General features: G+C 44.5%; 1 protein-coding gene across 1 annotated transcript in view; it reads left to right on the top strand.

Annotated features, from left to right (window-relative positions):
• CADM4 (cell adhesion molecule 4) overlaps nucleotides 1-14079 on the top strand; it is a 349007-nt gene that overhangs the window by 260187 nt on the left and 74741 nt on the right. The window contains exons 3-4 of the mRNA XM_073655825.1: nucleotides 3178-3330; nucleotides 3578-3712. Of these exons, the coding sequence (XP_073511926.1) occupies nucleotides 3178-3330; nucleotides 3578-3712 (288 nt within the window). The remainder of the gene's footprint in view (nucleotides 1-3177; nucleotides 3331-3577; nucleotides 3713-14079) is intronic.

The raw sequence follows: 14079 nt of genomic DNA, 5'->3' as shown, positions 1-14079 counted from the left end.
ATATAGACACCTTCGGGGGGGCATTTCTTTCTTAAATTCAAGTATTTTGGGCTAAAATAATTTTTGCAATTGGGTTTCATTAAAAAATACTGCACCATCTGTGTCCCTGTACATTGCTTAACTTTGGAACTCTTTTCTCTGTTTTGTTTTTCTTTTTGAGCTCCTCTGTGCTGATTTACGACCACATCAGAGTTCAGCTCAACTTTGCTGTGGTCTGCGGTTATAAATCACCAAGGAGGAGTTGAGAAAAAGACAACCTAAATGTTAGAAACACAGAACGAACTCACTGATTTATTTTCTGATAACTCATTCTGCAGGCAGCTATGTGCAGGTAGACAAAGAGCCTATAAAATCCAAAAACGGTGCAAAATTTTTAATGGAATCCAAATGCAAAAATGATTTTAAGCCCAAAATAAATTAAAAAAATGAAGTATATAGAAACATTAGGGGACAATTTTAACAGCCTGGAAAGAGATTTGCGTCTCCATTTAGCTTTCAGAAGACTGACCTGGATAAAAGTAGAAATCCCTGTGATAAGTATTAAAGGGGTGTTCCAGCATAGGGGGCGAGTAGTGCCAATGACGTTGTGTCCCCACGTACCTGTTTGAAGGAGTGCTGAATCGACAGGTCTTGTGCACATGTCCTATCCCAGCAAGTATGGGGTGCGCGACATACGCGTTGCTTCCATCCCAATGGGCAAGTGAGCAGCACTGGATGACCCCTTAAAGGGGTGTTCCAGCATAGGGGGGGGCGACTGGTCCACTGACGTTGCATCCCCATGTACCGGCCTGGCGGAGTGTTGAATTAATAGGTATCGTGCACATGCCCTATCCCAGCAGGTGTGTAAGCGCACGACATAGGCGTTGCTTCCCTTCCAATGGGCAAGTGAGCGGCACTGGATGACCCCTTTTGAAAGGGTTTATGCAAAATCCCTGTTGCATAGGACATAAAGAAACATATCTGTACCCCACGTGGACCATCCAATCCCAGCAGATTTCATGCACATGTACTAACCGATAGGGCGCATGCATGATACCTGTCGAGCATCGAACCGTCGCCTCTACAACTATTCCACCCGGCGTTTGGCTTTCGAAAATCTGCAAATTCTGGGCCATATTCACGTGTCTCTTCCCTTTCCTCACTCGCCATTGCCCAGTGGAGGGTGACAATGAGCACAGGAGGAAGCGATAAAAATCCGGCAAAACTGGAGTATTAGTAATTTTTTTCATAAAATATTATTACTATTCAACTTAGAAACATTTTCCACACCATTGATGCGAATATCAGTCGTAAACGGAATTGCCCTTTAAATGAGAAATGGATGGGTAAAGTGGAACTACTAGTCTCAGCATTGAGTCTGCAACGATAACACTTCCCTGATTCCATATTCTTGGCTGGCGCTTGGTATTTCCTTTTTTATATTCCGAAGTAGATGATTCAGGGACCTATTAATTCCTGTGTCACCGCTCCATTACAGTCGGCTGGAATGAAAGTCTCCCGATGTCTGGGTAAAGGAGGAGACGGTGGTAGACGAGGGGAGGTTAAATGTTGCCGTTTACCATAATGATACCCCCTCCTCTTCTGGGATTCAGGCTAATTCTAATCCACTTCTAATTTTATCCCGACATCTGCAGTTTGCATTCAATAGATGTAACTTCAGCGGAAAGAAAAGAGGAGGAGGAGGGAAGGGTTCGAATTTGGAGAAAAAAAAATGCTTCCTAGATATGTATGCAGCCGGAGGAAGCAACATTGGACAAAAACACGTCCATAATACCCTAAATTTTTCCATTTTAATATAATTTTACTCACTATATAATACCGCCATATAGTGCTAATATAATACTACTGAACACTGTTTAAATAATACTGGGTTGTTTAAGGTGTTCTCATGGCCTCTAGTAAACAAGGGTGTAGTTAGTAGAGATGTGCTGGCCTGGATTTAAACAGTGTACCGTAGTAGTGTTCTCTATGCACGCTATAGTGGTATTATATGGTCTGAAATAGCAAGTAAAAACAACAATATTTTAAATATTATAATACCACCATATAGTGCCAATATAATACTACTGTACACTGTTTAAATAATACTGGGTGGTTTGAGGTGTTCTCATGGCCCCTAATAAACAAGGATGTAGTTAGGAGAGGAGGGCTGGCCTGGATTTTAAATAGTGTACCGTAGTAGTATTATCTTTGTACTCTATGGCAGTATTATATGGTCTGAAATGGCAAGAAAAAAACAATATTTAAAATATTTTTGAACACTGTCCCTTGTCTTTAAGGCAGAATTTAGATGTTTGTGTATCGTGGTTCATACTCATTCTACGAGGCCGGTCAAAAGGCCAGCCGGTACCGCGGTCCATATTTCAAATTCAGCCTAAAGTCATCACTGTTTTTCTGAGTTTCTATTCATGAATTAGGATGCCAGGATGAACATTGCTATGGTCAGATGAGTGGAGAAGATCATATATTTGGGAAAAGCTATAAAAATGCTGTAATGGCAGCCAGAAAAATGACAGTATTGTACGGCATGGCTTAAAGGGGCTGTCCTAAATGCAACATTTGTTCCTTCTCAACAGTGTTAACCTTTAATATACATGTTATATACATTACCCCTTATCGCTGTGGGTCCGGCTATTGAGTTCACCCTGACTTTGAAATCAAAAGTCCCCAGCGTGACTGGGCATGTGCGACCATCACTTCTATAGAAAGTGAATAAAGCCATGGTCGCACGGGCCAAGGTGTTTCATTGCAACTCTAAACCCCAATGAAACGTGTTGTGTGTAACGGTGGACTTTCCAGACTCTTCCCCCCTAGGGCCACACATTGTTTGAACCCAGAACTTTCAGTATAGATGAATAAGGAGTCAGCCCTCTTTACAAATATAAATTAATTTTAAGGTGTAACTTGATGGAACTTCAAGATTTGACCATTACATCTTCTGTTTCCACTCGTAGTGGCTACATGTGGCGTCTTTCTTCTACAGCCCATGCCCAGTATTCCTTCACTAACAATTTCAGGTCTGGTCTACACGTAGCCTCTGTCCCCTCTATCTCTTGTGCTGTCTAAGGGTCCCCACTAACCCTCACCTCCGACTCTGTACCTCTGAAGCGGAATCTGATATTAATATTCGATTTTTCCCCCGGGTATTCTGTAGTTTCAATGTTTCTCTGTTTCCAGCTTTAAAGGACGAGCGGTTCCAGCTGGTGGAGTTCACACCCAAACTGGTCAAGATCCATTTGTCCAATGCAAAGCTGGAGGATGAAGGAGGATACTTCTGCCAGCTATATACGGATGATACGCATCACCAGATCGCCACGCTCACTGTGCTGGGTAAATATGTGCCAATAAAGTAGAGCTCCGACTTCGAAACTCACTCCAATCACATCAAGAGCTGCATTCAAAATTCTTCTGGAAGCTGCACAGACACGATAACACACTGCCATTAATTAGTAATTAACACTGGCAAAAAAATCATAACGTTATATACATAGTGGGCCCCGTCCATCGGGTAAACAGCAGAACCATTGTCCAGGTAGCTTTTCGATCTCGTTCATTAATGGGGGTCTTCTTCTTGCAGTTCCTCCAGAAAATCCCGTGGTGGAAGTGAAGGAGCAGGCGGTGGAAGGAGGACAAGTGGAACTGATCTGCTCCGCGCCCAGGACGAAGCCTGAAGCTACGCTGAGGTGGTACCGGGACCGCAGGGAACTAAAAGGTGAGACCCTGGAGTAGCTGCACCACTAGGTAATACCTGGCGCACTCTCAGCTCTGCTATGCCGGAGTAACGAGGGTAGCACTGGTAAGCGCTCTAGTTTAGTATGACTCCCCAGGAGACTGGGTCTATGTAGGGTAAGTGCTGGATGTATTATTTATGGGACTGTTCTCAGTTCTGTTATCATGTGTCACTCGCCTTTATAGATGTAACACCGCAGCGCTGAACCAATGTATCATGTGTGATTCATGAAACTCTGCCGAAAGTCATCTCCAGGGATAAGGAGCTGCTGTATCTAAGCTTATCGGTTATCTAAGCTGATGTATCTAAGCCTATAATGTGTGATACTGTAATGTCTGCTTTAGGCTCAGATACTGCGGCTCAGCAGAACAGTCAACGTGCATCTAAGCCTAAACCATTGAGCCTCCTGGTCGGTTGGAGTAACGTGGTGCAGTAGGATTGTGTACGGTGTGTAGCTTGGATGTTGTATTCTCCATATAATGTAAGAGCAGAACCATAATGTGATATGTGATGACTTATATATTGTTTATGGTCAATATTTGCATTAGTTTGTGTGTCTGACAGCAGCCGTGTGATTACTCATGGCGGGATGCTTGAGCTTGGGATTCTGTATATTAACTTGTAGTCTGTGCTTGAACATGGCTATATGTACAGCATTTGGTCTATGTAGCGCGTATGTTGACTTAGGTGTTGCTTTGTATGTATGTGTAGAGCATGTTGCATCATGTGTAGAGCGTGTGTTGCGTCTTATCTAGGGTCTGTGTTGCATCATGTATTTAGAGTGTGTGTTGCATTGTGTGTATATAGTCTGTGTTGCGTTTGGTGTTTGTGTGTAGAGCCTGTGTTGCATCGTGTGTGTGTGTGTAGAGCCTGTGTTGCATTATGTATATATGTGTAGAGCCTGTGTTGCGTCATTTGTGTGTGTGTAGAGCTTGCAGTGTCATGTGTGTAGAGCCTGTGTTGCATTGTGTGTGTGTCTGTGTGGAGCCTGTTGCCTTGTGTGTGTAGAGCTTGTATTGCGCCATGTGTGTAGAGCCTGTGTTGCATTGTGTGTGTGTGTACAGTACAGACCAAAAGTTTGGACACACCTTCTCATTTAAAGATTTTTCAGTATTTTCTTGACTATGAAAATTGTACATTCACACTGAAGGCATCAAAACTATGAATTAACACATGTGGAATTATATACTTAACAAAAAAGTGTGAAACAACTGAAAATATGTCTTATTTTCTAGGTTCTTCAAAGTAGCCACCTTTTGCTTTGATGACTGCTTTGCACACTCTTGACATTCTCTTGATGAGCTTCAAGAGGTAGTCACCTGAAATGGTCTTCCAACAATCTTGAAAGAGTTCCCAGAGATGCTTAGCACTTGTTGGCCCTTTTGCCTTCACTCTGCGGTCCAGCTCACCCCAAACCATCTCGATTGGGTTCAGGTCTGGTGACTGTGGAGGCCAGGTCATCTGGCGTAGCACCCCATCACTCTTCTCCTTGGTCAAATAGCCCTTACATAGCCTGGAGGTGTGTTTGGGTTCATTGTCCTGTTGAAAAATAAATGATGGTCAAACAAAACGCAAACCGGATGGAATAGCATGCCGCTGCAAGATGCTGTGGTAGCCATGCTGGTTCAGTATGCCTTCAATTTTGAATAAATCCCCAACAGTGTCACCAGCAAAGCACCCCCACACCATCACACCTCCTCCAGGCTTCACGGTGAGAACCAGGCATGTAGAGTCCATCCGTTCACCTTTTCTGCGTCGCACAAAGACACGGTGGTTGGAACCAAAGATCTCAAATTTGGACTCATCAGACCAAAGCACAGATTTCCACTGGTCTAATGTCCATTCCTTGTGTTCTTTAGCCCAAACAAGTCTCTTCTGCTTGTTGCCTGTCCTTAGCAGTGGTTTCCTAGCAGCTATTTTACCATGAAGGCCTGCTGCACAAAGTCTCCTCTTAACAGTTGTTGTAGAGATGTGTCTGCTGCTAGAACTCTGTGTGGCATTGACCTGGTCTCTAATCTGAGCTGCTGTTAATCTGCGATTTCTGAGGCTGGTGACTCGGATACACTTATCCTCAGAAGCAGAGGTGACTCTTGGTCTTCCTTTCCTGGGGCGGTCCTCATGTGAGCCAGTTTCTTTGTAGCGCTTGATGGTTTTTGCAACTGCACTTGGGGACACTTTCAAAGTTTTCCCAATTTTTCGCACTGACTGACCTTCATTTCTTAAAGTAATGATGGCCACTTGTTTTTCTTTACTTAGCTGCTTTTTTCTTGCCATAATACAAATTCTAACAGTCTATTCAGTAGGACTATCAGCGGTGTATCCACCTGACTTCTGCACAACACAACTGATGGTCCGAACCCCATTTATAAGGCAAAAAATCCCACTTATTAAACCTGACAGGGCACACCTGTGAAGTGAAAACCATTTCCGGTGACTACCTCTTGAAGCTCATCACGAGAATGCCAAGAGTGTGCAAAGCAGTCATCAAAGCAAAAGTTGGCTACTTTGAAGAACCTAGAATATAAGACATATTTTCAGTTGTTTCACACTTTTTTGTTAAGTATATAATTCCACATGTGTTAATTCATAGTTTTGATGCCTTCAGTGTGAATGTACAATTTTCATAGTCATGAAAATACAGAAAAATCTTTAAATGAGAAGGTGTGTCCAAACTTTTGGTCTGTACTGTATGTAGAGCCTGTGTGTGTATGTAAAGCCTGTGTTGCATTGTGTGTGCGTAGAGCCTGTGTTGCATTATGTGCATATGTGTAGAGCCTGTGTTGTGTCGTTTGTGTGTGTAGAGCTTGCATTGTGTTGTGTGTAGAGCCTTTGTTGCGTCATGTGTAGTGCCTGTGTTTCATTGTGTGTGTGTGTAGAGCCTCTGTTGCGTTGTGTGTGTATATGCAGAGCTTGTGTTGCGTTTTGCGTGTGCGTGTGTGTGTGTAGAGCTTGCATTGTGTCATGTGTGTGTAGAGCCTGTGTTGCGTTGTGTGTATGTAGAACCAGTGTTGCGTTGTGTGTGTGTGGAGCCTGTTGCCTTGTGTGTGTAGAGCTTGTATTGCATCATGTGTGTAGAGCCTGTGTTGCATTTTATGTGTATGTAGAGCCTGTGTGTGTATGTAGAGCCTGTGTGGCGTTGTGTGTGTGTATGTAGAGCCTGTGTTGCGTTGTGTGTGTATGTAGAGCCTGTGTTGCGTTGTGTGTGTATGTAGAGCCTGTGTTGCATCGTGTGTGTGTAGAGCCTGTGTTGCATTATATGTATATGTGTAGAGTCTGTGTTGCGTCGTTTGTGTGTGTAGAGCTTGCATTGTGTCGTGTGTAGAGCCTTTGTTGCGTCATGTGTAGTGCCTGTGTTGCGTTGTGTGTGTGAGTACAGTACAGACCAAAAATTTGGACACACCTTCTCATTTAAAGATTTTTCTGTATTTTCTTGACTATGAAAATTGTACATTCACACTGAAGGCATCAAAACTATGAATTAACACATGTGGAATTATATACTTAAGAAAAAAGTGTGAAACAACTGAAAATATGTCATATTCTAGGTTCTTCAAAGTAGCCACCTTTTGCTTTGATGACTGCTTTGCACACTCTTGGCATTCTCTTGATGAGCTTCAAGAGGTAGTCAACGGAAATGGTCTTCCAACAATCTTGAAGGAGTTCCCAGAGATGCTTAGCACTTGTTGGCCCTTTTGCCTTCACTCTGCGGTCTAGCTCTCCCCAAACCATCTCGATTAGGTTCAGGTCTGGTGACTGTGGAGGCCAGGTCATCTGGCGTAGCACCCCATCACTCTCCACCTTGGTCAAATAGCCCTTACACAGCCTGGAGGTGTGTTTGGGGTCATTGTTCTGTTGAAAAATAAATGATGGTCCAATTAAACGCAAACCGGATGGAATAGCATGCCGCTGCAAGATGCTGTGGTAGCCATGCTGGTTCAGTATGCCTTCAATTTTGAATAAATCCCCAACAGTGTCACCAGCAAAGCACCCCCACACCATCACACCTTCTCCTCCATGCTTCACGGTGGGAACCAGGCATGTAGAGTCCATCCGTTTACCTTTTCTCGTCTCACAAAGACACGGTGGTTGGAACCAAACATCTCAAATTTGGACTCATAAGACCAAAGCACAGATTTCCACTGGTCTAATGTCCATTCCTTGTGTTCTTTAGCCTAAACTTGTCTCTTCTGCTTGTTGCCTGTCCTTAGCAGTGGTTTCCTAGCAGCTATTTTACCATGAAGGCCTGCTGCACAAAGTCTCCTCTTAACAGTTGTTGTAGAGATGTGTCTGCTGCTAGAACTCTGTGTGGCATTGACCTGGTCTCTAATCTGAGCTGCTGTTAACCTGCGATTTCTCAGGCTGGTGACTCGGATAAACTTATCCTCAGAAGCAGAGGTGACTCTTGGTCTTCCTTTCCTCATGTGAGCCAGTTTCTTTGTAGCGCTTGATGGTTTTTGCAACTGCACTTGGGGACACTTTCAAAGTTTTCCCAATTTTTCGGACTGACTGACCTTCATTTCTTAAAGTAATGATGGCCACTCGTTTTTCTTTACTTAGCTGCTTTTTTCTTGCCATAATACAAATTCTAACAGTCTATTCAGTAGGACTATCAGCTGTGTATCCACCTGATGGTCACAACTGATGGTCCCAACCCCATTTATAAGGCAAGAAATCCCACTTATTAAACCTGACAGGGCACACCTGTGAAGTGAAAACCATTTCCGGTGACTACCTCTTGAAGCTCATCAAGAGAATGCCAAGAGTGTGCAAAGCAGTCATCAAAGCTAAAGGTGGCTACTTTAAAGAACCTAGAATATAAGACATATTTTCAGTTGTTTCACACTTTTTTGTTAAGTATATAATTCCACATGTGTTAATTCATAGTTTTGATGCCTTCAGTGTGAATGTCCAATTTTCATAGTCATGAAAATACAGAAAAATCTTTAAATGAGAAGGTGTGTCCAAACTTTTGGTCTGTACTGTATATGTAGAGCCTGTGTTGTATTGTGTGCATAGAACCTTTGTTGCGTTGTGTGTGTATATGTAGAGCCTGTGTTGCATTGCGTTGTGCGTGTATGTGTGTAGAGCTTGCATTGTGTCATCTGTGTGTGTAGAGCCTGTTCTGTTTGTGTGAGTGTGTATGTAGAGCCTGTTGCGTTGTACTTGTGTGTGTAGAGCCTGTGTTGCACTGTGTGTGTGGAGCCTGTGTTGCATTGTGCATGTGTGTGTAGAGCCTGCTGTGTTGCAATCTGTGTGTAGAGCGTGTGTTGCGTTGCATTGAGTGTGTAAAGCCTGCATTGCATTGAGTGTGTAGAGCCTACGTTGCATTGTGTAGAGCCTGTGTTGCATTGTTTGTGTATGTAGAGCCTGCGTTGCATTGTTTGTGTATGTAGAGCCTGCGTTGCATTGTGTGTGTGTGTGTAGACCATAGTGGACCCTTTGAAGCGCAGGACTAGCACGAAACGGCCGTTGTCCTCTCACCCCTGCACCCCAGAACCTGCACCACCACTCTGCATGTGTAATCCCAAATAAACAGGACTATTATCAAGCAACACTGTTGGTGAATACATTATCTGTTCCATTTCTACAGCTTTGATGGCTGTATGTGTGTTGAGCCTGCGTTGCAATGTGAGTGTAGTGTCGGGTGCAGAGTCTGTGTTACATCTTGTGTGTTGGGTACTGTGTGTGTAGAGCCTGTGTTGCGTTATGTGTATATTTGTACAGCCTGTGTTGCAATCTGTGTGTAGAGCCTGTGTTGCAATCTGTGTGTAGAGTCGGGTGTAGAGTCTGTGTTGCGTCTTATGTGTAGAGCGTGTGCTGCATTGCATTGTGTGTGTAGAACCTGCATTGCATTGTGTGTGTGTGTGTGTGGAGCCTACATTGCAATGTGAGTGTAGTGTCAGGTGCAGAGTCTGTGTTGCATCTTGTGTGTTGGGTAGTGTGTGCTTAGAGCCTGTGTTGCATTATGTGTAGAGCCTGTGTTGCGTGCTGTGTGTATATGTAGAGCCTGCGTTGCATTGTGTGTGTGTGTGTGTGTGTGTGGAGCCTGCATTACAATGTGAGTGTAGTGTCAGGTGCAGAGTCTGTGTTGCATCTTGTGTGTTGGGTAGTGTGTGCTTAGAGCCTGTGTTGCATTATGTCTAGAGCCTGTGTTGCGTGCTGTGTGTATATGTAGAGCCTGCGTTGCATTGTGTGTGTAGAACCTGCGTTGCATTGTGTGTGTGTGTGTGGAGCCTGCATTACAATGTGAGTGTAGTGTCAGGTGCAGAGTCTGTGTTGCATCTTGTGTGTTGGGTAGTGTGTGCTTAGAGCCTGTGTTGCATTATGTGTATATGTGTAGAGCCTGTGTTGCGTCTTTTGTGTGTGTGTAGAGCTTAAAAACAGACAGCATAGCCAGAACAATAGACAGAATTTTTAGAAAATAGCAAAAGGCAATGGTACTCACCAGCCAAGGTTTCAAGAAAAAATGCACACCAGGACACAGCCGGCCCCCTTTTGTTAGAAGGAGGTAACACAGGTGCAGAATGCTAATGAACAATCGCCCTCACCCACTCTCACTGGAGGGGCGACTGCCCAGCACTAAAACTGCACACAGATGAAACTTGCAGTAGGGTGCAATTCACACACTCGCGGCACCGTGCCTAGCCAGCATCCTATTAAACGACCCTACTATTCGACTAGGCGGGATGCCCGACCTTGTGAGTGGGGGCTTCACAACTCTGCGATGTACGGATAGGGTGCCGGGCATCCCGCCTAGTCGAATAGTAGGGGCTTTTAATAGGATGCTGGCTAGGCACGGTGCCGCGAGTGTGTGAATTGCACCCTACTGCAAGTTTCATCTGTGTGCAGTTTTAGTGCTGGGCAGTCGCCCCTCCAGTGAGAGTGGGTGAGGGCGATTGTTCATTAGCATTCTGCACCTGTGTTACCTCCTTCTAACAAAAGGGGGCCGGCCGTGTCCTGGTGTGCATTTTTTCTTGAAACCTTGGCTGGTGAGTACCATTGCCTTTTGCTATTTTCTAAAAATGTGTGTAGAGCTTGCATTGTGTCATGTGTGTAGAACCTTTGTTGTGTCATATGTGTAGAGCCTGTGTTGCATTGTGTGTGTGTATGTAGAGCCTGTGTTGCATTGTGTGTGTAGAGCCTGTGTTGCGTTGTGTGTGTATATGTAGAGCCTGTGTTGCGTTGCGTTGTGCGTGTGAGTAGAGCTTGCATTGTCATCTGTGTGTGTAGACCCTGTGTTGCATCGCGTGTAGAGCCTGTTCTGCGTTGTGCGTGTATGTAGAGCCTGTGTTGCATTGTGTGTGTGTATATAGACCCTGTTGCGTTGTGTGTGTATGTGTAGAGCCTGTGTTGCACTGTATGTGTAGAGCCTGTGTTGCGTTGTGCGTGTGTGTGTGGAGCCTGTGTTGCATTGTACATGTGTGTGTAGAGCCTACTGTGTTGCAATCTGGGTGTAGAGCGTGCGTTGTGTTGCATTGTGTGTGTAGAGCCTGCGTTGCATTGTCTGTAGAGCCTGTGTTGCATTGAGTGTGTAGAACCTGTGTTGTATTGTGTGTGTAGAGCCTGCGTTGCATTTTGTGTGTGTGTAGAACCTGCGTTGCATTGTGTGTGTGTGTGTGGAGCCTGTACTGCATTGTGTGTGTGTAGAGCTTGCGTTGCAATGTGAGTGTAGTGTCGGGTGCAGAGTCTGTTTTGCATCTTGTGTGTTGGGTAGTGTGTGCGTAGAGCCTGTGTTGCATTATGTGTATATGTGTAGAGCCTGTGTTGCATTATGTGTATATGTGTAGAGCCTGCGTGTTGCATTGTGTGTGTAGACCCTGTGTTGCAATCTGTGTGTAGAGTCTGTGTTGCGTTGTGTGTGTAGAACCTGCATTGCATTGTGAGTGTGTATGTGTGTAGAGCCTGCGCTGCATTGTGTGTAGAACCTGCTTTGCAATGTGATTGTAGTGTCAGGTGCAGAGTCTGTGTTGCTTCTTGTGTGTTGGGTAGTGTGTGCGTAGAGCCTGTGTTGCGTGTTGTGTGTGTGTGTATGTAGAGCCTGTGTTGCGTTGTGTGTGTAGAACCTGTGTTGCAATCTGGGTGTAGAGTCTGTGTTGCGTCTTGTGTGTAGAGCGTGTGTTGCATTTTGTGTGTAGAGCGTGTGTTGCATTGTGTGTGTAGAGCCTACGTTGCATTGTGTGTAGAGCCTGCGTTGCATTGTGTGTGTAGAGCCTGTATTGCGTGGGTAGAGCCTGCGTTACATTGTGTGTGTAGAGCCTGAGTTGCATTGTGTGTAGAGTCGAGTATAAAGTCTGAGTTACGTTCTGTGCGTGTAGCCTGGGTTGCGTTGTGTTGTGTGTGCAAACACTGCTGCATCGTGTGTAGAGCTTGTGTTGCATTGAGTGTATATGTGTGTAAAGCCTGCATTGCATTGTGTGTGTAGAGCCTGCACTGCATTGTGTGGGTAGAGCCTGAGTTGCATTGTGTGTAGTGTCGAGTATAAAGTTTAAGTTACATTCTGTGTGTGTAGCCTGGGTTGCTTTGTGTGTGTACAGCCTGTATTGCATTGTGTGTAGAGCCTGCGTTGCATTGTGTGTGTAGAGCCTGTGTTGTGTTGCATTCTGTGTGTAGAGCCTGCGTTGCATTGTGTGTAGAGCCTATGTTACATTGTGTGTGTAGAGCCTGCACTGCTTTGTGTGGGTAGAGCCTGCGTTGCATTGTGTGTGTAGAACCTGCGTTGCATTGGGTGTGTAGAGCCTGTGTTGTGTTGCATTCTGTTTGTAGAGCCTGTATTGTGTGGGTAGAGCCTGCGTTACATTGTGTGTGTAGAGCCTGAGTTGCATCGTGTGTAGAGTCGAGTATAAAGTCTGAGTTACATTCTGTGTGTGTAGCCTGGGTTGCGTTGTGTGTACAACTGGTGTTGCATCATGTATGTGTGTGGAGCATGCATTGCGTTGTGTGTGCAAACACTGCTGCATCGTGTGTAGAGCTTGTGTTGCATTGAGTGTATATGTGTGTAGAGCCTGTGTTGTGTGTGCAGGATCTGTTGCGTTGTTTTGGCTTTCTTGCGTTCTTCTTGGAGACACGGGCTTGTGTTGGATGCACAGAGAGCGCTATGATCAGCATTCAGGATTTCCTCCTGTTTCTGCCTTTTTTATAAACTATATTTTTTCCCTCCTTCGGCGCCATAACAATGCGTGAAAGTTGTGTTGTTCGAGGACGACAAGCGCTTTTCCTATGATAAGAATTGTACCCAGGACTCATTGTGGCTGCCGGCTGATTGAAACTGCAGAAAACTGCAGACAGGAATGGAGAGAAGTGCAGCAGATAAGACGATGGCGGGATGAGCAGAGAGCGGGCGACTGTGGCTATAAGTGGGGAGATATATAGGGTGCCTGCACCGCCGCGATAGGGGAGCCAGATAATGGAGGAGTAGATGCAGGAGGCAGATTACTGCTAAACTGCACACTCCACAATCTCCAGAGCGGCACTGCCCCTGGAGCTTTCATTCTCCTGGCAAAATGCCGAAATATCACCGAGGACCATAGTCTTCAAAAAATCCTACATCTTATAGCCGTCAGGTTGTGACATTGGTGTATGAAATTCGTAAAGGGAATTATTGAGATATTATAGCGCTTCTTATTCTGGGTATAAAAATGATATAAAGGCTTAAAAGTAGAAATAAAGAAGGAGATTTAAAGGGATGGTCTGCTCGGTAGGATCTTTTCATGCATGCCCGATCTTCAGTGCTCTCCATCAACCCATCCGTGATCAGATGAGGCCAATCCCTTGGCTTCAGTGCCAGAAGAACCAAAGACCAATGGAGTAGCCTAGGACAGGTAACTATAATATATTTTATTATTTTAACCCATTCCCCACCCTCAAAAGAAGACCGTAAAATAACACCCACGGAAAATCGAATTTCAAAAATTTGCCAAAATTTGGGGAAAATTGGTAACAAAATTTGATTAAGTTACGGATTGCTTCGATCATCTCTACTTCTAGTTGTGTTCATAGACTTCCCCTTTGAAATCTCCAAATATATTCACTTTGTCTTCTGCTTTTAACTCCTTCGTGACCACATAACAAAACGATGCTTCATATAATCCTATGGGAACTTTGGAGCGGTCTACAGAACTTCAGCCCACACCATCCCCAATGCCGGAAGTGTTACAGTTAACACCATAAAAAAGAAAACTGGGATTTTTTTGGTCTTCCAGTACATTTTATTGGTAAAATGATTGATTGGTGTCATCCAAAATTGCAGCTACAAACCCCCACGTGGCCATATCGACAGGAAAAGAAAATTTTTGGATCTTGTAAACAAAAACTAAAGCGCAAAAATGGAAAAACTGACATAAAGTGGTTAA

The sequence above is a fragment of the Phyllobates terribilis genome, unplaced genomic scaffold (genome assembly GCF_046119375.1).
Source record: "Phyllobates terribilis strain yellow unplaced genomic scaffold, ASM4611937v1 Scaffold_12__6_contigs__length_324123572, whole genome shotgun sequence".
In the NCBI taxonomy this organism is placed as follows: Eukaryota; Metazoa; Chordata; class Amphibia; order Anura; family Dendrobatidae; genus Phyllobates; species Phyllobates terribilis.
Note: the sequence above shows the minus strand (reverse complement) of the source record. Positions and strands in the feature narration are given on the sequence as shown.